Raw genomic sequence first — 26,757 nt, forward strand, 5'->3', positions numbered from 1 at the left:
ACCCCTATGGGTGATGGCTCATAAGCACAGTTTGTTGCCAATAGGAAGAATGCAATTAATGACCTTCCTTAGTTATTTGTAGATCTACAAAGATGACTGGACTAAACTGTGACACACAGAGGAGGAAAGTGCTTCTTATAAATAATGTGGCACAAATAACAAAAATAACTCTGGTGGCAAGCCTGTAAAAAGCGAAATTCAGTTTGTCACAGAAACAGTCATCATCTATTACTTTAGACTAGCTTCAGATCCTAGTGGAATTTTTAGATGAAACAGAAATTTCAGTACATGAACTTACAAGTATCCTCTCTCTACTTTGATGAAAGCAAATTTTCAGCATACTGAAGTACAATTCCTTCATCTATGATTAACAAATGATCAGTACGCGTATGAAATGTAACTCAACACTGAATTCAAGGTCATCAAAATTATGACAATGATACGGAGAATTCAGCCCAATGACCCCTACAGCTCTCATGAAACAAACCAACCAACCAACCAACCAGTTTTAATATGATTCATAAAGGTGAGAACTGAAACACTAAGATTCTTACTGTGAGTCACAGTAATCCCCTTCTTTCCTCTGGAATAATGAAACATCAAGGACTAGACAACCTGAACACAGTCAGATTCTGCATTTAACTATTTTTTTTTCCAATCTCAATAAATATCAGTAAAATTATTGCAGATTTCCAAACTCCAGGAAAAAGCAGAATCCAGCACAAGGGGAGCATTTGTGGTACATGATGCTCAACCTTTTGCAAGAACACAAAGAGAAAGTGTGCCAGCAAGCTCAACTCTCCAACTCTGAGCAGAGTCTCCGAATCTGCCAATCTAGGAATACAGGCTCTTCTTTTTGGTTGGTAAGGAAGCTGGGGTTAGCAAATGGGAGAACTGCTCATTCAGTTATAGGAAAGGAGACCCTTACTTCCAGCAACCTGTCTTCATCAGCTGCATCTAGGTCCTTGCTGCTGGCAACAATTTTTCCTTGTTAAATTCCCTGTATTCAGTGGCGACCTGGATGAAGAAAACCCTCTACTCCAAGAATAACAAGCAGTGTTCAAGTGCTTAACTGAACAAAAGTACTCTTAGAGTGGGTATGTAGGTGCAAGGGTCAGAACGATACAGAACTCGGCTAAAGACAAAACTTTTGCTATACTAGGCCTAGTGCTCTACTCTTAGAAGTAAACAGAGTGGGGTATGCCATTGAGCACAACAGGCATTCATCTCTACGCTTCTGTGGCTTTACTTTGATAGAATTCTTCTGGAATTTGGCAATAAATACAGGTTCTGTATTTTTCTGTACTGGCAGCTCAGCTAAAGCTGTTCTCCTTCCTCCATCCTTCAGCACAAGCACTGCTCATCTCAATAATCAGCCTATTGATGTGTCCATTTCCTTCAGAAATGAAAGGAAAATCTTTTTCAGTCTCAGTAAATCCCAGGAGAGATTCTGTTACCCAGTGCAATTCCTTCCCCTTCTCTCCAGCACCACTGGCAACAATCAGCTCTACAGGGTAAAGGAAAGGGAGGGCAATCTCCCTCTTGCCTTTTACCATAATATGCATGCTTGGTATATTCCAGGAAGGAACGATTTCTGTATTCCCTCTGGCACAGGGAACTGCCATTACCCCTTCCACTGCAGACCCGAGTGGCAATCAGTCAACAAATGACATTTAATACAAAAGAATAACTTGTGTGCTTCTTGGCTAAGTCTTGGGGCAAAAAGTCTTTGGAATATTCCAAAACTGACAGTGAAGGATTGCAATGGAGAATCTGAAAGCTCTGACAACATAAACTTTTGGACAGAGCTACACAAGTTCAGGTATAGAAATTTCACTTGCAATAAAAAAAAGTGAGGGTATTAGAAATATCTTTTACTTTATTCTATCTAACGGGGTCATACTACTTTAGACCACGTAGAGATTTCCTAAAGAATGATATATATTAAAATTCTTAGCTCACTCATACATTAACAGCTGTTAAAAGCAGAGGCCATCCCTGAGAAAACCTTTTGACATATAATTACAGCATGTAAAGTATAAGGAAAAGAACAATTTTCACCTGAAGACTAACAATACAAAGTGCAAGCTTTCCAGTATTCTAAAGAACGTATATAAAAATAATTTTCACAGTCCTTGGGTAAAAATGCAGTGTACGTAACTGTTGCAAGAAGGAGCAAGACAAGAAATGATTGCCCTACAGGCATCAGCCTAAGCCCTGTCAGGCAGCGATCAGGTCCTTGTTCTACTACAGCTTCCCTCTGTAAACGCAGGGAAGGCCCTTAGTCCTGGTTCACAATATAAAGCATAATAGCAACAATACAAAAATCACCCTACATAAAGATATTTAATACATACTTCATAACTAGCATTTAGATAATCCTTTCTTTTTATGAAGCATGGAAAAGAAATATTAACCCAGCAAAATCTAAATTACAGGAAAAGTTCTCGTACCCATCTCCATGGCAATCGTATCCTGTCTGCAATTTGACAACACACTTGACAGCCAGGAACTGAGTTTGGAAGGGGTGAGACCTAAAACTAATATTTCTTCTTGTTTCACCTCTTAGCTCCTAACTAATTTATTAGCTGACTGATTTTCATGGTAGTTTTGTACTTGTAATACATTTATTGCCAACCACCCAGTACCTGCCCCTTTCCTTGTTTTCTGCACAGGATACTTAGAGCATTTAGCACACATTCCCTACACTGATTTCTTCCTCCCAAATAAGTTCAGTTTTTTCTGTATTAGTCATTTTTCTGAATCCAGGCAAGCTGTTCCTAGTTTTAGCACTGCATATCAATTTAGAAATCTAATCTGTCCTTCCCAAAATCACCCATCCAGTATATTCTTAACTTGGTTCTAAATTCTGAGCTCTTTTTCAACCTGAAATGTCAAACCTGATTCATTCCAAATATTAGAGCTAGAGCAGCTCTGACCTTGTTGATTTTCCAGTAAACTGATTTCATAAACAAACTTCCCCTAGTGTCACGTATGGTTTACAACAGCCAGCACCTATATAAATAAAGGACCTTAAATCTGCACTTCTGAAATACTAATGAGGTTTATTTTATGGACTACCTTCTCATATATGACGTAACTTCCTATAAAAACCCAGGATTCAAGAATTAAACATTCATTTGTATTAAAAGATATCTGAGGGTATATTAATGCATTTAGACAAGATAAATCCTGAAATTTAAGGTTGATAATCTCAATTTGGGATTAGGAAAGAAATTTCTGTGTACACATTCATAGATCTTTCCAGCTAACACCTACTTTAGGGTATACAAATGTTCATGAAGTATTTCATATGGGCCAGGGAACATGGTAGAATACATGATTGCCTCTGCCAGTTCTTAGGGTTATGCTGTAGCTACAGCAACTGCTCAGATAGATGAGTAACACTGAAAAGCAGTTATGGCATTAAAAAGACCACTAAATATTCATCCATGTTCTCAACTTCTCAACTTAAGAACAGTTAACAATACTGTGCACTGTAATTTCTCTTCTGATTTCTTTTCATTCATTGTATTTCTCTCATTTAGGCATGATTTGAACACTAACCAAGGCTTCTGTTAGACCATCTTCAAGAAATAACATGGCAAGGGATTGTCCCTTTGGGGAATGAGCATCTCAGGCAGTCCACCATGCTGCTCTTCTCTCTAGAATGAACTTCCTCATACTTCCTTATCAGGCAGGAAGGGAAGCTAGGAACAGGAGCTAAAAAACTTGAGGATGATCTCTGTATCTCTAGGCAAATTGTTATCATTTAAGTTGCATGGCCTCCCAATTCATTTAATTTATGGGTTCCCACTTAAAAAGTGTGGGGTAGATTTCTTTTAAAATTATGGCCTTCATAGGCTTTGTTGTTCCTGTTCTTTATCTTTTCTTCTTAACTTTTAGCTAGAACATGGGCTATTTCTGGCCCATTTCCTCTTTAAAAATGCCATCAACATACCACAGAGCATAGTGGTCTCTAGAGTTTGTAAACTAGCAGCATAAACCTCAGTCTTTAGCGATGCTGTAGATAAGCTCCACTCTCCGCTTTAAGCTAAAATTGCTGTGCAAGGTGACAGCCCTGGCAGGAAAAGCAGCAATGGTATTTCCAGCAGTAACAATTTCAAGTTCATTATGCAGAGTTTTCCCTTCAGGCCATTTTCTTTGTGTTTTTCTTGTTCTCATTGCTTCTTGCTTGCTTAAACTGACAGCAAATGTCCGGTTGATTTTCACAGAAGTACATTTTCTATAGTAAAAAATGACCAATAGTTTTAAGGAAAATGAACAAAATAAATCCTAGATAAATCTGTCTGCTATTGATTAAATATAAAGTATGCCCCCTTGCATTCAGCATGGAGATACAGGATCATACTGCACAGCAGCTTCTGAAGGTCTGGAGAAAAGATGTGGAAAGAAAATTGCTCTTCTAGAGAAAGATGTGGAAAAAAACACTCAGCCTTTTTTCCCAGTAAATTTTGTTTTAACAATATATACTCTCAATTTTTTGAGACAAATATCAAAATTTTAATAGAGTTCTTGGTATATATTTGATCATGGCCATTTACAAAAGAAAAATAGCAGTATAAGATTATATATCTAATAGTCAAATACTATCTGCTTTACTTCTCTGTAGTGCAGAGTATGGCTATACACTACTAAACACTAACGTTAATTCTGACAGGGACAAACATTTTTTACTGCTCTTTGTAATACATTGTACACATAGTCAGTATGTAATAATGGTAAAGGTTGCTCACTTCAGGAAGACTTTATTGCTGTTTGAAAGCATGAGGCACATAATAACCAAGCATTTATAACCAGCGAGCTTCAAGTGAACTCCATGAGCACATAATCACAGAAACATGGACAATTTCATCATTCACTGAACTATATTCACTGCTTTACCATATGACAGAAAAAAAATGAAATATTTTTAAGTACAGTGTCTCTAAAAGCTTCTTCTCCCTGCCCCCGCTTCTTTTTTTTTTTTTTTTTTTTTTTTTTTCCCCTAACTGAGCAATTGATCATGTATGCAAATGGCATCTCCTCTACAGCATGCTGTGCTAACCAACAGGCAAAGCCTTTGCACAGCAGCACACTGTCACCAGGGCTGGAATCGCACAATGCCAGAATGAAATTTGGTTACGTAAAAGATCATTTTGAGAAACAGTTAACCAGGACCCTGCTATTCTGAGTGTAACTAAGAGAAGGACCTTGTGCCATCACCACAGAGGCCCAGTCTTGGTGCACGACAGCAGGTCCTGCATTTGATGCTCCTCAACAGAAGCAGAAAGGCGAGCAAGCAGTCCCAGAGAGTGCGCTGGCCGTGCTGGGCTCCGTCTTTACAGGAACATTTGCTCTGCATTTGGCCTGCTTTACTCACTGCACTTGGCATTACATCCCCTACTCATGTCTACTAAACTGTTTATTTCACTGTGAGATAAGAGTATCCAGCTACTCTGCACTGCAGTTCTCTGGGGGATTAGAAATGGCCAGGACACTACGAAAACAAGCTCAGTAATGCTAACATGGCAGTCTGGGGGCCAAATAAGTGTCTGGCAACCAGCTCCAAAACTATCTAACTGCTGGCTGTCCTGGTTTTGGCCGGGATAGAATTTATTTTCTTCCTAGTAGCTGGTATAATGTTGTGGTTTGGATTTAGTATGAGAGTAATGTTGGTAACACACTGATGGTTTTCGTTGTTGCCAAGTAGCGTTTAGATCAAGTCAAGGATTTTTCAGCTTCTGATGCCCAGCCAGCAAGAAGGCTGGAGGGGCACAAGCAGTTGGGAGAACACACAGCCAGAAGAGCTGACCCAAACTGGCCAAAGGGGTATTCCATACCATGTGATGTCATGCCCAGTATGTAAACTGGGGGGAATTGGCCAGGAGGTGCCGATCACTGCTTGGGACTGGGCGTTGGTCAGCGAGTAGTGAGCAATCGCATTGTGCATCACTTGTTTTGTATATTTTAATTGTTCTATTATTATCGTCATTTTATTATTATCATCATTATTATTATTTTCTTCCTTTTCTGTCCTATTAAACTGTTCTTAACTCACAAGTTTTAGTGGTTTGGGTTTTTTTTATTCTCTCCTCCATCCCACTGGGTGCAGGGGGCTGTGAGTGAGTGGCTGTGTGGTGCTTAGTTTCCAGCTGGGGTTAAACCATGACACTGCTGGCCCAGTTTCACAATACTGAGACAAGTATTCTTGGTGAACACATTCCAAGAGGTAGTAGATAACAGACTTCAGTGAGAACTCTTGCCCATGCACCGAGCTTTTCTAATTTTAAAAAATAACACCAAAAAGCTAGAAAAAAATACTAATCTAGATAAAATTCTCAACATCTAAAAAACCTAGTAATTTTGATCTGAAAATGGTAAGGGGAAGAAAAAAACAATTAATTCAAAAGAGCCTTCTAAAAGCATCAATTCGCATTTCAAAAGGTAAAGTTACTTCAGGCTGAAATATTCTAGATAAGGTTTTTATAATAGGGAATTCATAAAGGTTTAAGTTGTTCTCATTTTCTTTTTATAGAAACGAGGATGCCATTATTCAAAGTTTCCAGTCTGCACACTTCACTCTACAAACACACCTTGTTAGGAAGTTGGGTTGTAACATAACCAGAAATCAACTAATTTTAGTCTCCAGATCCCCAAGTGATACTTGGAAAAGGTTGCTGTAACATATAATTATTTCATTAGGGATTTTGAAAAAGAACTTTACATCAATTTTTTTCTTTTTTTCAAAGCTTCAACCTTTAAAATACCATATTATTTGTGAAGGAAAAACAAAATGTTCAAAGCCCTATCATTTATCTTCCCTATTAGAGGATGAATTCCATAGAGCATGTTCAGCTCTGCACTCAGCTGTATCAAGGAAGTTGTCTATTGGACTTCAAGTGACACATGTGAAAAGACCATGGTTCCTTATGGCCTAGCCTTGGTAAACCCCTTTGTTTCTTGCCTGTCCAAGAAAACAGTACTTTGTTCTGTCTGTTTAGAGAGATTGGTTTCTTAACCCTTCTGTGCATGTTGAAAACATTATTCCCTGATGAGCACAATACCAATGCTTATGATAGCCCTATGATCATTTCCAACAGCGATGTTACTTGACACTTTAAACCTTAGGTGGCCTACACAACTGCACTTTTCTACCCAGGATGAACGTTCAATTGCAAAATTCAACATAAACGGTCTTTCATCCCTGTTTGAATAAAAACTGATCACATAAAAGGCATCTCTTAAAGATTCTGGTCACAAAGCAGTGGTTTCAGTCAGTATATGGCTGGAGCCAACTGTTCTCAGAGGAAGGAGAATATCTGAATTTCCTGCTTTTCACACTGTCTTACTTCTGTCTTGCTTCTACTCAAGGCCACCCACATTTTGCAGATACATTATTCCTGAGATTAGTTCCAGGAAAGCCACTTTCTCTGAAATGCTGTCATCAAACAACTGAAACTGAAGGACCAAACACTACCAGCATAAGCACCCTGTATTTTACTACAACTAAGAAAAACAGGCTGCAGGTATGATTAATACCTGTAAGATTCCACAAAAATTGTTTTCTGGATTTTTGTGGCAAAATATGTGTCTGTAAAACATACATATGTAATTGTTTTTTACTTATGTTTGTTACCATCAATTAGTATTTGATTCATAATGATAAATTTAAGTGGACAGCTCAGTAAAACAAGTCTACATTTTTTTTTATTAAAAACTATATTCACAATAAAATAGCTTTCTTTGAAAGCACATAACTAGCTCCACTGCTATTATAATGGCTTCTGTATAAGCAACTCTTCCTTTACAATTATCTTAGGCTACAGTATAATCGCCAACCCACCAAACATGTTAAGGTCATTATCTTTATCCAGCTGAAATCAAAGGTAACATCCCCACTAAATTCAACAGGGACTGGATTAGTCGTGAAAATTTATGGCACTCTAGCTTAAGAGCAATACTTCAGCCAAAGTGGGGAAATGGATCTTAGCTATGAATGCCATCCCAGGAAGATAATAAAACAAAACTAGGAAGCCAAGCCAATTTTACAGGGGAGTAGTACTAAATATTTGGGAAAGGAGTTTAACAAGTCCGATAAATCAGAAAGAAAAGTTCAAAACTGTAGTGCCCACTCCTGAGCATATTACCTTAAAGTTCTTCTTATATGATACTTTTACAGTCTTCACACTGTGAGCATTACTGCAAAGGATCCAGGTGTCATTAAAAATGAGTTAAAAACACTATAAAAGCCATTGCATGGGAAACATCTGATCTAGAACTATGACTTTATTCTGAGCTGTCTCACATAGGGCTTACTTGTGTGTAATATGTACGCAGAGCATAAAACCAGCAGTAAAACTACTAACAAACCCTGACAGTACTAATCCACATGTCTAGTGCCTGTGAAAGCCAGGAAACAAATGACCAAATAAAAGCTTTCAAAGAAAAGCACACACTGCAACTTGTATTGACACTTCAGTGACACAGTCAAAGCTTATGAAACCATGGCTTTACCAAAGTTAATTTCTGAAGCTTCACTGACTTCAGGCAGACCCATGATGTCATTCCCAGAATGGTCACTAGAGATGCTGGTCAGTGAGAAAGGACCAGAAAGAGAAAAGAGGTCAGAAGTCCCTCTTCCAGACACACGCCAAACCACTAGTAAGCCCAGATACAAAACAATGTGTGACCATTCACCTGCATCTCTCTCCTCAGACTTGAAAGTTGTAATTTCACAGCATGCAATTACTTCTCTTTAAGAATCTTATTATAATAAATTAATATACTGAAATGATGTTTATTAGAAATGGAATGTTTACAAAGGCATAGAAGTGGGAGCAGAGAACTGTTTATGAACATCGGAAGTTTTAATAATTACTTACCTCTTAACAATGCAATGGCAGTGAATTAGCCAGCAAGCTTTTTCACAGGACATTGCATAGCAGTAGCATATCCCATTTATCTTTATTTGATACATATACATGTAGAAAGACCATTTCAATAATGATTCTGTATATCCTGTGGATAAACATGGGGCATTTACTTTATGGTTTTCTGCAAATATGATTTGCATCACTCTCGTCACTCTTTCAACTCTGCTACACAATGTCTATTTTATTGCTCCTGCCACAAATCCAGATGGCTACAGATATGCAGCTGGCAACACTATGTTGTCTGACCCTGTTTAGGAGTTTACACAATGCAGTGCTTGAATTAAGAGGAAGTCCCAAGTGCCCTCATTAGCACAGCAGCCAATGAGCTGAAACAGGAGCAGCAAGAGTGGGAAATTTTAGCAAAAAATTCCTAGTACAGGAAATGCCTACAAGACAGAGGGGAGATTGTATACTTTGCTGTGAAGACAGCAGAGCATAAAAACAGCTCTTTTAGGCATGCAATGGTATTCTGAAAACTAATTGCAAAGTCAATAGGCCAAAGCAAGCCCAGCTACTCTTCTTCAATATGTGACTGTATCTCCTTCCATTCATAAAATAGGGCATAATGGTTTACCTTAACAAGGATCACCACCTTTGCATAGAACTGTAAAATAATAGTGAACACGTTGCTGGCTTTATCAAATATTTTCAAAAAAGCTCAAGTGGTGAGAGAAGTGTTTTAAGGATGAAGGGGTCTATTTAAAAATTTTAGATCTTGTGAAGCTTTGACATTAGCTGTCATCGAGGCAGACTTTATAGGAGCTGGCATTTAGTTTTCTCTGTGAAAACAATAAAGGGGTGTTAGATGAAATATATAATTGTTATGTAAATGTATGAACATATATCGTGGGTTTAATCAGTGTTGGATGTAATCTCTCATTATTTGAGCAACTTGAGTTATTACGAGAAAGTGAAATTCAAAGTATGCTATGTTGAAAGATGCTTTCACGCATTCAGTGATACGATAACCTTTTTAGGTATTCTGGTGTGGTGAACTAATTCTTTCAGGCATTACTTTTTTTGCCATTGGCATTCAAGGTTAATAACACATGTGAACTAAACTATGGATATAAATCAACCGTGGAAACATGACTATTTTCTGGCAGCACATTGTGCATATACACTCACATATGTAAATATATTGAGTTTTTAAATAAATAGTCTCTGCTTTATGATTTCCTTCTAATCACACAACAATCACAATCAATTCATAAACAAAAGAAATACTGAGTAAAACTGCAATACTTTCTGTTAAAATGAATGTGGTTCCATAAAAAGATTCTATCAGCACCAGACTCATTCACATACACTGTTCCACCTCAGGAAAGCCTTGCTATTTCAAGTAGCACTGAAGCATGTGATTAAACCCCACCAATACAAAGATAATTAATTAACAATTAGTACATACCTACCTCTTGTATAATTCTTTTCACACACAAATCTCCTAGCGCTTTCCAGAGAAGCCTAGTTTTACAGTTACCACTTGACAGACAGGCAGTAAAGGCTAAATGTACATCCTGCTTGGGTGACCAGATCCCTTTACAAGGCAAAGCCTGACAGAGCTCACAACCTAGCTCTATACATTCGTTCTGTCAGCTGCAGATGTCCATGAACTACTTGCATACCCCAAGGTCAGTCTCCCTACAAATCTCATCTGCCTTTGCTAAATGCTCTGGAAAGAGTCCCCGTGATTGACTGAAGCACTGACTTCAGTCAGGCGTGAGCACTTGGCAAAGAGGACCATCGTAACTGCCAGACTGTCCTCACCATCGACATGAGCATGCTTGTGGCCTACAGTACAATGCAGCACAAGCTCCTCATTCCTCCCTCGGGCCTCTCGGACACTCAGACTCATGTTTGCGCAGTTTGAATGTATGATGGCAGCAGCCTCAAGACTGGCCTCAAGGCAGAGCCCAGATGCACCTCAGGAGGTCCAAGGACACCCCCCATAGGAACAGGCGAGGCAGAAACTGAGCAGTAGAGAGGCTACGGACAGCAAGCTCTATCTATGGACAAACAAACTACTGTTAAGTATATGCTGAAACTTGGGCATGTCCACACATTGTTCTGCATAGAGATGAACTTAGACACAGAGCAATGCACTTCTGCAAATGGAGACATCAGACTTCAGACATCAGCCAGGAGCAGTTTGAATGTACGAGGCCCCCATCTGTCAGCAGAGCCGTGTTATGGACAGTCTGTGCACCCACTCTGTAAAATCCAAAAAGGTAACATGTACTGGCCTAAGTCTTAATTAAAGCAGGTCAAGCTAAAATACTTCACCTCATGCTCCCCACAGGCTGCAAGTTGCACATGGCTGGTTACTGCAGCTCAGCTGACCCGTGATTAACAGATCTTTAAGCAGAATTAATTCAGTCATGTCTGAGCCCTAAATTGCTATGGACAGGTCACAGAAATCCCTATTACTACCCCAAAATAACTATAGTGGGAAGCTGAGTTCCACTTACTAATTCTAATATTTAATACTTCATTTATAAAGAGGCAAATTACAAATTGACTGAAGGAAGTCCTCATAATATTATTCAGAGTTTGAATGACAAAAAAAAATAATAATGTATGACTCAGATCCCTTTTAGAGACAGCATGAAACCTACTAGCCTAAAACAATGTGTATTTCAAAATGTTATGTAGGAAAAGGAGAAAGAAAAAAAAAATAGTCAGAACAGCATGATACTGTTGGGCTGACTTCTGTTCTTGATAGCGTTTTTTATTATTATTATTTAGAAAACAAAAAACTCTAGTTTAGGGATGAATGCCTTCATACATATCCCTTAACCCTACATGGGTGAGAGGCAAGAAGTAATATCTGCAGAGAAGGAAAAATACTATTTGTAAAGAAGAAATCCTTAAAACATGGCTATATTACATTTATAATTGGTTGTACATTAATAAGTATATAAGGTTAATTAAATTTTCATGTAATATATAATGCATAATAATTATACAATGGATAATTATGGTACATTTATACAATACATGCAAAATTACAGGTAACAGTATGTTGTCCAGAATGATAAGCAGAAGTGGACTCCACAGCCTGCTTAGTTTTCACCCAGTATAACCAGAGGGTTTTTTTATGGTGCCTTGTACCCCAGGAAATGGCATCCAGGATTGAGAGTCAATTTTGAAGCAGTACCGAACAATTTATTAGATTAATAGTAGATAAAAAAAAAATCTTAATATATATAGTAATTCTTCTACTGCAGATTCCTTAGTGCTTTACACTGAAACTATATTGTGACCTGCAGGTGAACAGAAGTGATCTTAACAAAGCCAGGTTGCTGATAAGAGATAGCAAGTGCTATAACTTTTTCTTTCCTAGTCCCTCTCCAATATCATATTCCCTGTCCTATGCGTGAAAATTATGGACTAGCATGTTTACAATGGATATTCCTCATTAAAACAGCGTGTTCACGTGCATGTTTTCCAAGTGCTGGAGATGTGGTATACCCACCTCAGCTAGGCTTTTTATTTGCGATCTACGAGGTACCACACCTCAGCTAAATAAGAACCATATATGATGAAAGCTGGGCCGTCACTCACTTCAATGTATCTGAGAGATGCTGCAAGAGCATGGTAAAGCTTTTTAAACATCATACTGCTTTTAAGGCTGAAAAACACAGCTAAAGCTACTTACAATTCTACTTTGGCTGCCATTTATTATTTATCATATGGACACCCATCTCCTCAATCCTGCATGATGTACAATGAGCAAGAATTGTTTGGTTGAGGAACTGATTATTACTTCAAGCCTACTATTTTAGATAACAAATGCATATAAATTCCCTAATTGTGCAGGATTAGTTGGATTAAAAGTTTGTCACTTATTTAAGTGCATCATTTATAGGACAAGCAGGCATTCAGCTGTTGTGAACAGAACCCTGTCCGCCTTGTTCACATCTGCTTACCACTTTACTTCCAGAGAACCCATCAAGGGATGAACCATATAGCCTCGATATTGTGCACAGAATGCACAGCAAGCACAGCAGAAATTATACATTCAGTTGGAAGTACAAACATAACTTCTGCAGCCACTGTTCATGTAATCCACCACAGCACAAGAGGAAGACAGACGGATAAAGAAGAATTCCCAAGAAAACCCACAATGGCTCTGAAGTTTTTATTGTTTCGCCTGGTTACAACTCTGTTGGATTAGTGGGTTTATGCTGGGATAAAAACAGCATCAGACTATCAAACCATGTATTTGTCTTGCTATGTGTCCCAACAGGCCAATACTGACATCTGGTACACAAAGTTACTGTAGACCTTACCAGTGTGATTTATTTTTATTCTTAAGTAAAGATGCAATGCAATTATCCCTTCACAAAGGAAGGGCATGGCATAAATTGTCCCTTAGCTGTAATATCTCCTGCTGGCATTCCCCCCTTCCAAAAAAGTGGCTTTTTGAAGTCCCCAGCATTTGCCCATTAAAAAAAAAGGCTGCAAGATTTTTCCCACCTAACCCCAATGTGAGAATGAAAGAAGAAAACTATCAAGGAAAAGAAGCTGCAGCTGTCCACACAGGTTGAAACAGATTATGAAGACAGAGACCAAATGGGCCCTTCAGGAACAACACAATCACAGACTAAAAGTATTCTGGCAATTCCTTCTCCATGTAAAGTCTTAACAGCTGTCAAATGTGCCAACAAGAAAAGACACATAAATAAGCTTTAGCTAATCAAAGATATTCCAGGACTATTGAAACAGGTCATATATTAAGCTAAAGAGAGTTTCTTATACAAGTAAAACCATTCCCATTTTGATTTCAGAGGCTATATTTAGTCTACCCAATTTATATGAGTCTGGACATACAATTATAACCTTTAGTTGCATTACCATTGTCATTTCAAAAACAGCACTGGGAGATGTTCAAATATCGCAGCTACCTACCTAGCAAAAAAGCTTATTGCTCCCAAAAAAGTGCACCAGGCAGACTGAACACTTTGCTGGGTGATTCCTCTAACTTGCTTTACAAGATGTACATAAAAACGAACACTTGAACACCTCACTACATATTCTTAGAATTTTCACCCTGTAACACAGACCTGGCTGGCAACTGTGCATCCTTGCATTATTTACCAAGTTTCCTTGATGCCTTTCTGGCAGAAGTGACAAAACAGCTTAGTCTCCTTCAGGATGCATGGAGGCCACTTCTACTTTGAGTAGCAGAGCAGGAGAAAAGTCTGGTCCATTCTGCCCCTGTGCATTAGTTTTTTTCCAATAGTATCAAAGTGTCCATAGAAGCTAAAGCGAGTTGGTACCAGCCATGAAGTAGAAAAATAATCACCCTAAAACAGATGGAAGAAACATTTGTGAAGGTAGTGATTTTTTCCGACTAAGGTCAGGAGTGAAAAGCATCTAGAGTTATCAGGTATGAGGTGAATTTAGAGATTCTTGGCACAGCAAATAGGGACTAACATGTTCAAAAAGGAAGAGTGAGATAAGAGCATGCCCGGTCACATCAGCTAGATCTATGTACTGGAAACAAGTAGTATATCTCCTTCAGGTCTCTGCATATCCTTAACTACTCTCGAGCTGCTCAGACCTGGAACTATTAAGAGATCAGCAAGGACACTGAATAAGAGAGACTTACAAAATCTGTGCTGATCCGTCAAAAGGTAGCTTCTCTTTCTCATTATTCACAGAATGATCCTGTTTTTTCATAAAGCATCAGGGTACAGTAAATTCGATACATGAACAATGATGTTGCATCTCTCACTTCACAGTCCTTTCTGCCAGATTTCAAAATTCCTTCCTCAAATGATCAGAAAGGGGAAAGTTACTGACTTAAGCTAAGCCAAAGGCAGAATGCCTAACTTTTTACATCCATTCCTTGTTTGGGATGTGCCAATTTAAAGATTCATCTAGTCTACTAAAAAAACCAACTAGAATAACACACTTCATGTCTGAATGGCAGATATTTTTTCAATGATGATATTAAGAGGATTATCCTAAACCAAATTAGTCTTTAATTGGTTTACAGAGGAAATATGAATTTGCTAGGAATTCATCTAGGCAAATAGAACAGTGTATATTTTATGAATAAGTACTGTAATCATCTGCCTGTTAGTTGGAAATAAAAACAAACAATATTTGCATAATAAAACTGTTTACACATCTTAATGAAAGTGTGTCATCTCCTCCTGGCTTTTATACAACAGTCAGCATACATCTTATGTCCAATACATTGAGTTTTACACCAAGTATTCCTTAAACGGTTTTGACATTTTAAGTAATCCATATTAGCATGTGGACTTATTAAAAGAATTCTTGAGTGCAGTTAATAGTATTTTAGAGAGGTCAAAATTATTAAGATCTACCAGAAAGAAATAATGCAGAACTAATCACTCTATAGATTCTGAAAATATGAGAAACTAGCCTCACAGTTCTACAAATCACTTCTACTGGAAGCTAAAGGATTAGACTGACATGTATTTCCCAAGCTACATCTGTCATAACAAGTCTAAAAAAGCAACCAGACTACTGAGCAAGAACTGGCACTTTGGGAAATGGCTTAAATAGCACTGAGCTCTCAACTAGCACTTTTATGCTTATTACATATTTGAATAGACTCAAATCAAAGGCGTATTTCTTGTCACCTTCACATTTGACTTAAAGATAAAAATTTAAAAAAAAAAAAATAAAAAAGAAAAAGTATATTGAGAATTCCTCAGTATACTGGAGATACCTGGATATTAGTGCTATGGACAGTAAAAGGACAGGAGTGCAGAGCCAGCAGTAGTACTCTTTCAACCCTGAGTCACAAAGACAAACAGGAGGAAGAGAGCCTACAGGCGCAGGAGTCTCATTCTTCCATCACAGAATCTCATACTTAGGGCCTTTACATTCTTCTGACTGCAATTTCAACCTCATCTAGATTTTGTAGAACATTTTGCTGTTAGTCTGCCTAATGCTCCTTATGCAAACACATCTACTCACTCAAGGCATTACTTCACCTGTGCCTAAAGGTATGATTTAGGACACCTTCCACAAATAACAGTCTAACATTGGAATGGACTATGTATTTTGTTATATGTTAAGCTGCAGTTGTTTTCAGCCTTTTTTTAAAAACAAAACAAGCCCTCAATATTCTCCAGTGGAAGAACTCATAAACTACAGATTTAGCAGATAAGAAACAGTGCATACACCCTTTAGAGATAATCCATAGAAAGCAGAAAACCAATGTTGTAATGTAACCTGCTTCCTTTCATGGAACCTGCATAAAAGCTGGGAAACCAACTGGAAAAAGGGAAAGGAAGAAGCTCGTCTCAGCCTACAGAACGGCTGCTGGATTCCTCTACAGGTTTACTACAATTGCTGTTATATCTATGAATCATAGAATGGTTTGGGTTGGAAAGGACCTTAAATATCACGTAGTTCCACCTCAATGCCATGGGCAGGGACACCTTTCACTAGATGAGGTTGCTCAAAGCTGCATCCAACCTGGCCTTGAATGCTTCCAGGGATGGGGCATCCACAACCTCTCCAGGCAACTCTGACATTGCAGGGACTTCAAGCAGATACAACAGCACAATAATTTGACTTCTTACTAGCTCCTACATGACCTGGAAGATATTGTAGAATAGAACAGTTCAGTTGGAAAGGACCTACAACGATCATCTAGTCCAACTGCCTGACCGCTTCAGGGCTGACCAAATACTTGGTTAATACTTTGTAAATACTTGATCAAAGACTGTAGATACACAAACCCAGTAAGTCCCAAGTGCAGAGTACAAAACACCTTTCCTCCAGTCACAGTTTCCCTTTCCTATACCAGAGCACCTGCAAGTCAAGCATTACAGTAGAACAAGCAGTCTCTGATTCTGCCCCAGGACTTCATTTCCCAGATCAGACTCCTGAGGATCTGTGACCTGACAGCCAGCTGCATCTATCCTTGGATGGCACACGGGCTGATGGGATGGGGAAGCAGATGGTCTCAGGAACGAAAGTGTGGCAGCAGTGCTGCACTAGGGCTGCAGGAATGAATTAGCAGGAAGTAGCATTTTAAAGACTAACCTGAAAGTTTCCAGGATTAACAGTGCTCACAGGTACATCCCCGTCAAATGACACAGCTCATTATTTATGTCTCAGTCCATGCTCACTGCTGCCCTGTAACCAGACACTCAGCTCTGCCACATGGCTTAACACTCACATCTGCTATCGCAGCTCTGATGCGACACAGGAGTTTTGGATGAGCAGCCATGTGACAGCCTCACAGCAGCAAGAGACCTATTGCTGATGAGATGCTCATCAAGACAGATCCAGCTACTGGTACTTTACTTTTTCAGTTTTTTAATAGCAGGCATGTAGAAAGAGGAAAGTCACTGGAAAAACTCATTTATTCTCTGATTTTAGAGAAACTTCATCAAAACTCAATGCAACGGAGCCATTGATCGAGTCACATTCAGAGAACCTAGGTTACCTTGAAGCACTCTATGGCTCCAATTCAACAAGCCCCATCCCTAACAACCAAAAAAAACCAGTTACACTGAACATCAAAGTAGAGACTCTGTTGCTCTATCTCAAAACTCCAGAAACAGCATTAACCCAATGCACCAAACTAACAGAAAGAAAAAGAAAAAAAGAATTTTTTGTTTAAAACTCTCACAAATCATAGTATGTAATAAACTATACTCCATAACAGTAGTGAATGGGGGGGGGGGGGGGGGGGAAGGGGAGTACAATTTCATTCATAGAAATCCATTTCCTTCACTGGTCTACATTCGTAACTTTACAGGCAGAAATATGACCTTGTCACATGATTAATTTTTATATTTCATTTACAGAAAAAACCAAAAATTACACCGAACATCTATGTTCAAACTGTCATGGATGAGAAACAAATGAAATAGAAGAGAATCTAATTAATCTCTGAATCTTGGGAAGGAAGTTCAGCTACTGCTAAAACTATACAGGTGGCTTTGGTGAAGAAATATTACCTTCACCACTTCTTTCAATGAAAAGAACAAGCAAAGGCAATGCCCACATCCTGTACACCTGAGTAAAGACCCATCCCGTGTAAACACTAAGTCCAGGAGAATTATCCAAGGACAATCAGAACAGAATTCTGTCTGAAGCCTGAAAAATGCTGCCTCTTTTTAATAATGTTAATGATTAGACTTAATGCTGTTAAAGCAATGAGATTCCCAGGGGCTGAATTCACCATTTAATAAAATAAAATAAAGATTTTTTTAAAAAAAAAAGCAAGCAGAACACAGGCACCTGCAATGTGGTTTTTCCATGCCCTGACCTCCCAATGCACATCATTTGCCCAGGAGACTGGTGACTGGGAGAGGAAGCACAGTTAAATATCATTAAATTCTATTATTAGCTTTTTAGCAAGGCTAATTACAAGACAGCCAACCCAAAATGTCGTGGTGATTTCTCTGATGTAATCATCTAGCACCCAGGAAATGAATGGAAACTACCAATCCATTTTTCTGACACGTATTAGGAAAAAGAGATGCTCATCATGAATATCTGACATAATCTTTATAACTTCCTGAGCCAAACAAAAGAAATAGAATTAAAAGCAAAACAAACATCACATGCAAACAACGGAAAAACATCATCAACAAAAAAAATCCAACACTTGAAAATCTCAATGGCATTTGGGGTTCAAAAGAGCAAACAGGTAAATAAAATGGTCACCTAATTGATGTTAAAATAAAACAGAAAATTAAACCAAAAGGCTACATAACATGTTTTGCCAAATGATGTAGCTCAACCCCTAGAAAAAAAGAACAAAGTCTCAAATACTAAGGCTGAGCCTCTCCATGAGGTTTTATGTCAGATACCATCCGAGACCTCATGGTGCTACAATGCAGAAGGGAATCGTGTTTGGGACTACCATATGAAGTCCCTACCACTACCTTGATGAAGCTTTCTCTTCTCTGTTTTTTATATTTTCCTGAAAAGGAATTAATCTGTGAAACTAGTAATTACTATCTTAAGCGGCCTCTTCTTACTGTAATTTTTTTTTATTCTAATGCTTACAGCTGATTAAAATAAACTCTTTACAAGGAGCTTCTGTATGTGTAACCTGGTAAGTCTATATATAATCCATCCTCGATGGTTAAATACTCCCATCTCATTCCCTCTCAGTCTTTGCTCCACAGTATGGTCAGGGATTATTAAATGATGCTAATGCCCTTGTTATCTGACAACACAAGTAGTACATTCAACAACTTGAGGGGAAGACATGTCACTGCTTTTCCCTCATAGCTGTTTTCCCAAAACCCCGAAGAAAATCAATTAAATAAATCTCATTTTAGATACACATATCTGAACCTGATTGACAGAGGATCATATTCAATTAGAGAGACGCAGGTTTAGTTTGCACACACATCAGTAACCATGACATACGGAGACAACTAAATCAAGTAGAACTGCTCCCTGTTCCTTGCACAAACCAGTTTACTTTCAAAAAAAACCCCCAAACAACCCCAAAACCTGAGGGGGGTGGGGTGGGGTGTCTAATTAGTACTGTGCGAAATATTAGTAAGTGGTTGCTAAGAAGCGGGTTTCCCTCAGGTAGCCCGTCTACCTGCAACCGACACGTTTTGAAAAATAAGATTATTTTTACCAAAAGGAGTCGAACAGGGCTGGCGATACAGGCACTGGCAGTTACATAAATCGGTGCTAAAAATAAACTTCAGAGGCGCGGGGTGGGCAGCGGCTGGGGCAAGGGCCGGGCCCGGCAGCGCTGCCCGCAGAGGGCCGCCGGGGCCGGGCTGCAGCCCCGCAGTGCCGAGAGCACGGAGGCTCCCCGCCCGGCCGGCCCGGCCCGGCCCAGCCCCCAGAGCCGCCCCGCCGGCGGTGCCGCCCCGGCCGGGGCCCCCGGCGATGCACGACCCGGCCCGGACCAGCCCAACAAGTTGCCAGAGTGGGGGCGCGGGCGGTCCCTGCTTACCACCAGGACGGGCACGCCTGCGGTCAGCGAGTAGAGGAGCACCGGGGGCACGGCGCTGCGGTCCTCCGGGCCCGGGTAGGGCTTTCGGTACGCGCCCTCGTAGCAGAAGAAGCCTTGCACGTTGACCGCGAAGGTGTCCGTGTACTCGAAATAATAAGCCAGCATCACGGTCCCTGCCATGATCACCATCTGGAAGTAAAGCATGCTGGTGAGCGGAGAGGGCACTCGCATGTACGTGGGCTCCGGCGGCCACGGCAACCCCCCTCCCCGGCGGCTCGCTCCGCCCGCTCCCCGCCAGCATCCGCCGCGGGCGGAGACGGCCCTGGCGGCGGCCAGCAGCGCGGTCAGGCCCGCGGGGCGGGGAGCGCGGGCAGGGCAGGGCAGGGCAGGGCAGGGCAGGCGGGGGCCCGGCCCGCCGCTCCAGCACCGGCTCCAGCGCGGGCGCCGGCTCGTGCAGCCGGAGCGCGGCGGCGGGAAGGGGCGGCTTCGCTCCGCCCCGCCCCGCCCCGCCCCGGGAGCAGCAGCCGCGCCGGACCTCGGCCCGGGCGGGGAGGAGGCTCCGCACCGGCGGCGAAGGCCAGTCTAAAAGTTCCCCGGCCCCGGGACGGCTCCCACGGCACGGCCCCGCGACCGCGGTTATCAAGTGACCCCTCCCCGTCTTCCCCCCGCCCCGCAGGAGGTGGGGGGTACCGCGGGTCCCTCTCTTTACCCCGACACGCGCACACCTGCGTGCACAGGCAGGGGAGCTCCCGGGGCTGCCCGCCGCCCCGTCGCGCCGCGTCCTGGAGCCGCCGGGAAGCGCTCGGCACTGCGGGCCCCGTGGCGGCCCTGACACCCCCCCAGCAGCCACAGCTCAGACGTGCCCGGGCAGGCAAACGAATCGCCGAGATTTGCCGGGGCGGCAAAGGCCCCAATATATTTCAATGGATAGCTATTAGAGCCGTTAACGTTTAAAGCTTTCACTTAACAGCTATAAAGACAATGGGCAGCTGGACACGAAGCTACCCTCGCCCAAGTAATGTCCCAGACTAGAGGAGAGTCTGCTCCAGTGCTGGGAGAAATCATACATATATGGACAGAAAAGAGTTCCACATACACGGCACGTACACTTAAGAATAGACGACTGTGTCCAATGCTTGTACAGATTCATCCATGTGCGGGCTCTTATCCGGACTCCCAAAGCCAACAGATAAAAAGATAAAAAGTTACTTAAAGGTACTCCCCCACACCCAAAACACTACATGGCCAGGTAACAGTCTTTAAAGGGACACCTTAGCCTTAAAAGATTCCACTTGGCTTATTTAGTAAAGGCTGTTAGAAATAACAAACTAGATTTGATTGCCCTGTTTTATAATGTGTAATCATTCTTCTAGCGTTGTACTTTGGCTTTAACTGTTCGTTTTCCTCCCCTTTCTGGAGATTTTTGTTCATATTCAGTGATGTTAGTCTCTGTGCGTTTATTTTTATTCAGCCCTTGAAGAACACTCTTCATGCCTGGATTCCACATCCAGTCTATTTTTATGTGTTCTTAACATACTCCCCAGAAGAATCTAAATCATGTCATTCGCATTGCACTCAGCAGACTTAGCTGGATAGCTCCCTACCTTTGTGAAAAATACATAGTGAGACATGAGACATCTTGTGGTGAATTCCGCCCAGCACAGAGTTTATTTTCCCCATTTCCTCAGCACAGTCCAATATCCATTACCATACACATAAAAATCTTAACTTCATCCTGCACACTGCATACAAATACCCCCATCGTTAGAATATAAGGCCTGATCCAAAGACCAAAGTCAATAGCAGGACTGCAATGAGCACTAGACTCAGCTCTTCAACTCTATCCGAGCTGATGCTCCAGAGAAACACTGGTGGCATATTTCTTTCAAAATTGGCACTGAGGGAAATCAACCACCTTCCAGTAACCAGCTAATAAAATACTGCATTTTGCTATTACAAGCCAACTTCTTTTTATGCATATAACGATGGTGCAATTACATAGAGGAACTAGAGGACATAAAAAGTCCTGGTTTTACAAAACTTTTTTGAAGCTACTGTCAAAATCTCTGAAGGATTTTGGATCATAGATTTTGGAAAGAATCTCCATAGGGCACATAGTTCAACCACCTGCTCAACACAGGTCCCATTAGGTTGCTTGGTCCAGTCAACTGTCAAGTATCTCGAAGGATGGAGTTTCCACAACCACTCTAGACAACCTATGCCACTGACATGTAAAACATTTCTTCCTTACATTAAGATAGAATTTTCTGTGTTCCATTCTGGGCCTGCTGCCTCTCCTCCTGTCACTGGGAACCTGGAGAGAACAATCTGACTCTCCCTTCTCTTCTTCATCTACCATGAGGTAGATGTAAACAATAGTAAGAAATGCCCTTGGCCTTCTCTCATTATGGCTAAACAAAATTAATTACATTTCTGGTGGTACAGGAATACATCTGTATCCTGAGTGCTCAGTCTTTGCTGCTGATACACAAATGCTAGCAAGTATATATTGGCAGCTATTAAATGAAACATAAAACTATTAAAGGAATTGTTAAGGGGCATTACAATGAAAAGAGTTTGTCTTTATGCTTTTCTCTTACTCTACAACAGTGCACTATTTAGGCTTTAATGTGTAGCTTCCAATCATTTAAAAACATGGTGTGTGAGGCCAAAATAAATCTATTAGATACAATATTCACTTGTATTATTTGGCTCAGTCTAGTGCCCATGCTTCAAATACTACTGGTGGACTGGCCATTTAATAGAGTTACAAACCAGAGAACACAGAATTTAAGTCAAAGAGGAGTTTTAAAGGCAGCTTCATTGGTAGTCAACTCAGAGTCAGCTCAGAGTGATCTGAGTCAACTCAGGTCACTGATGAAAAAAACTAAAACAAAAAAAATGTCAGCCTCTGTTTTTCATTCAAAAAAATGGTGCTACATAGACAAATTGATTGATTATCAACTTGATGCTTCACTGAGGAATTAAGGGAATTAATTATTCCCTCTCCAACCTCCAGTTTTTAGAGTTAAAGATCATTAGGTGAGAAAAGTAGTCAGGTCACCTTATTGAATAGCAAGTGGCTCAACTACAGAGTAGATGACCAGATGCCAAAAAACTTTAAAGCAGAAGGTATATAAAAATTTCAATGATTTTTTCTTTGAAAGCTCTGTAAACTTATGACTGTTTCTGAAAATAATGATGAAATGTGTATTTATTTTTATACACGTAAGCCCTGCTCTGGCACTGTCGTCCTTTCTCAGCCCCTTCTTCCTCTTCTCCCATTTTGAAGATTTTTTTTTCCTTAGAACAAGTCTGAAAGGCTTGGGTTCTCGAAGCTGATAAAGTTAAGTTAAAATCTGGATTGGCTTCTGTCTGTCTTGCACCAGTTGAAAAACATACATGTGCTTGATGCTTGTTACTGTTCTCTTCATAGAAGTTGACTGTTGCACTGTGTAGGCTACTATTTGGTATAATAATGAAGGGTAGAAATGTTTAGGAAATCATAGGTAAGGCAGGCCCAAGCTCCACAAGATGCTTAGAATATTACAGAAGCAGAAAGACAGTAATACCCAATATTGCTTTATTTTAATACTCATAAATAAATTCCCATTGTTGCAGATGTACTTTATAAGCATGGCCTGCACACCAGTGGCTTGCCTTCATGAATATGCGGTTAGCTGATCAAGTAAAACCAGAGCTATACTTTTTATTATAATGAACATTATGTTTATTGGCTGCACAGTTGAATATGCAAACGTATTAAATCAAACAAATAGAAGCACAGGAACACAATCCTCAGTGACTAATGCAGCCAGCTAAATATACTGTGCAATCATACTATTCCCTGCTGACTTATATCAATGATATGCAGTGACAGCAAAATGGCAGAGAAAAAGCCAGAACCAACAATTTTGCTTTCAGAAGGCTATTGGTAAAATTGTCAGTTGAAACTCAGATGACAGACAGACTGTTTTTGAAACTAACTTTCTTGGGAATAGTGTGGCTGATCTCAGAGCAGGAGTTTCCCAGATAGTCCTCATAGATTTATCTTGTTCTTTTCATTTGCTACCTAATTTTAAGTGAAATATCAGCTCAAGAGACACAATGTAGAGCAAGGCATACAAAGAGAAACCTTAGCTGCACTGGTTTGCAAGACTTTGAAATCATGACCTTTATTATAGGGAGACATTTCCAATTCCAAACCAAATTCAGTAACCTTTCATGTGCTTACATCACCACTTTTTGTAGTATTTCCTAGTTATAAAACATTGCTATGGCAAAAGGCAGTAAAGAAACAAAGCCGACCCAACAAAGCCTTCTCAATGGGAAGAAAAATAGGAATTGATATCAAATCATTCCACTGTTTTTCCCTTTCTGTTTACGACTTTCATGCTTTATCAGAGTGACAGTAGCTAGCAACCCCATGGCTGTTTCCCTGTTACATCTCCATACTACTACACTAAAGCAGCCCTTTCTGAAGGGAATATTGCATCTGTGTTGACGACACAGCAGCAGGGAAGAGACAGAATGAACTAAAATGTGTAGGGACCTCCTGGCTTTATCCAGGAAGAAAATTAGGAAAAGTCCCCTAATGTGGCAAACAGCAGGAGAGAGATTTACTTGCATACAAACTTTAGAAGAATATTGTATAATACTTAGTTATTTGATGCAAGCTTTACTCTGCTAATAAACAATGGCCTTTTCCTCTGTATTTAATAACAGATATTGTTAAGGGATAACTAAAAGGACATTCTAATTTTTTAATTAAATTGTTTAATGATATCCAGTGATTTAAGTCCTAAAGCCCAGGGCTTTTACTGCTAACATTTATGCTTGTAGGACCATCATAGTGCAAGAGAAAAATAATTTTCTAGCAGTTGGAGCACAGCACAGAATCAGAAATGGGGGCTTGCTCAGAACACTTGCAGTATGATTCAAAGAAGTCAGGCACCATATCTAAGCTTTTCATATGGTCTTAATATGTAGTTCAGAGAGAGACAACTCCAGTAGGTGACTAAGCTCTACTACATTAGGGCAGGATGAATCATCCTCTGAAAATGTCATTCATTCCATCCTAAGAAATACCAGCCTCTGATGATACCACTTGCAACAATAATGAAACAAGCTTGGATGACTAGTTTAGACTAGCACCCTTCTTTTAAAGGGCTCTAGTGAGATGTGAGCAATTTTACTCTTAACTTTCACTTCCATATAGCTAAACTAGTTCCAAAATAGAAATTATACTTTTCAAGAGTCACACAGGGAGAAAAAAGTCAAATTAGTAGCAGCATAAGCATTAATATTGCATTTGTATTGCAGTATTATGTAGAGCTAGACCCTATTTCCATAGAAGACAATATTTTACCCCAGTAAGCTTGGACACCTCATACAATGCAGTGCAAGTATATGAGAGAGTGAGCAGATGGAGATGAAACAAATGAGGAGGAGGACAAGGCAACAATGAAATGACTGAGTTTGATATAATGAGAAGCAGTCACAGCACATTAGTTGCCTAGTCAGTGTTTACATCAATAACATAATTAATCTTCTTAAAACTGCTTGCTAACTTCAAATTAAGAAGTATCATTGCATGCAAGTTCTTCCTAGGTTAGAACAGAAATTTGGGATGCCAGAGGGACACCATGTACCTAAGGCCTGTACATCTTGAAAACTAAAGCCTGTATTAGCATATCTACCACTACACTGTCAAAATAAAAAAATACAGAACAGTTTTGTCAATGTGAAATGAAATGAAACACTGATATTTGAAAGCTCTAATAATGATTATTTAATCTTACCTAAGATAAACTTAGGAAAAAGCCTACCACTTAGAAAATGATTACCACAGCTACAAAGTTACCTTTATTGGTAGACACATTTTCGGTAACTGCAATGTTGTACAAACTGACTGTAAACTTGGCTATCTTTGGCATAATTGGTTTGATAAAAATCATATGAGTAACCTCAGGATTTTGGAGTAAACTTCCTCATCTCATTCACCCAGAATATCATCATTCTTATCATTTCTTTTGATGGAAGAAAACCCCTTTCCAAGGTAATCAGCGATACCTTGGAAGATTGATGCAGCAGATTACTGAACAGTAGCTGACATAAGCAGAGCACTAGCCTCTTCGTGGTGCAGTAGTCAAATGGAAAAAAAATAAAATCACACGGACCTGCCCTGTGTAGTACACTGTATGTATCTGTAACAGTCGATTTTGTACATAATCCAAAATTACTTCAGACATTTGTACAATGCCTGAAGGTTTTACAGACCAACCCTAAAACTCCCTTTACATATTACTGAATTAATTTCACTCATTTGAATATGGCAGTTTGCTGTGTTGTAATTTGCCTTCTCTTTTGTACCTTTTTTATTACAAACAGACTAATTAATACAATTTATTGGCTAAATATTCTGTACAGCCATTAAGGGTATGCACTTAAAGTAAATATTTGCCCACTCCTCAAGATTCTATGTTGTTAGTATGAAACTTTCATCAATGTGAAAACACAGAAGTATGAAGGAAGCAAATGGCCAGCACATCCAGCCACTTTTCTGTGGTTGCTTGTGCTCTCACCCACAGCTTAGCTGCCTAAAGGAACTGGACTCTAGCAATCCCCAGTGCTTGTACACATACTGTAAACATATTGCTCAAAGATTTGTGAGCAACAGCTGAAGTTACCAGAGAGATGGTGATAGCTTCCTGTTTTAACTGAAGGAGACCTTGTTCATTTGCAGGAAAACTTGTGTGAAAAATCACACCCTGTCTGCTTGCCGGGTTGATGTTTTATAGCCTGGCCTCTACCTGGATGAATCCAGCCTCTCATTTTTAAATTTTACACTTAAAAGAAGTGTGATTAATTTTTAGCTCTGCACGCTTG

The 26,757-nt window shown here is 39.9% G+C and overlaps 1 protein-coding gene across 1 annotated transcript in view; it reads right to left on the minus strand.

The window, feature by feature from the left end:
• The window catches only part of PLPPR5 (phospholipid phosphatase related 5), a 45,936-nt gene extending 25,625 nt beyond the window's left edge, over positions 1–20,311 (minus strand). Inside the window, exon 1 of the mRNA XM_049809028.1 lies at positions 19,870–20,311. Coding sequence (XP_049664985.1) covers positions 19,870–20,100 — 231 coding nt within the window. The 5' untranslated portion in view covers positions 20,101–20,311. The remainder of the gene's footprint in view (positions 1–19,869) is intronic.
• Positions 20,312–26,757: the final 6,446 nt, after the last annotated feature.

This window comes from Accipiter gentilis, chromosome 8, assembly GCF_929443795.1.
Source record: "Accipiter gentilis chromosome 8, bAccGen1.1, whole genome shotgun sequence".
NCBI classification, from domain to species: Eukaryota; Metazoa; Chordata; class Aves; order Accipitriformes; family Accipitridae; genus Astur; species Astur gentilis.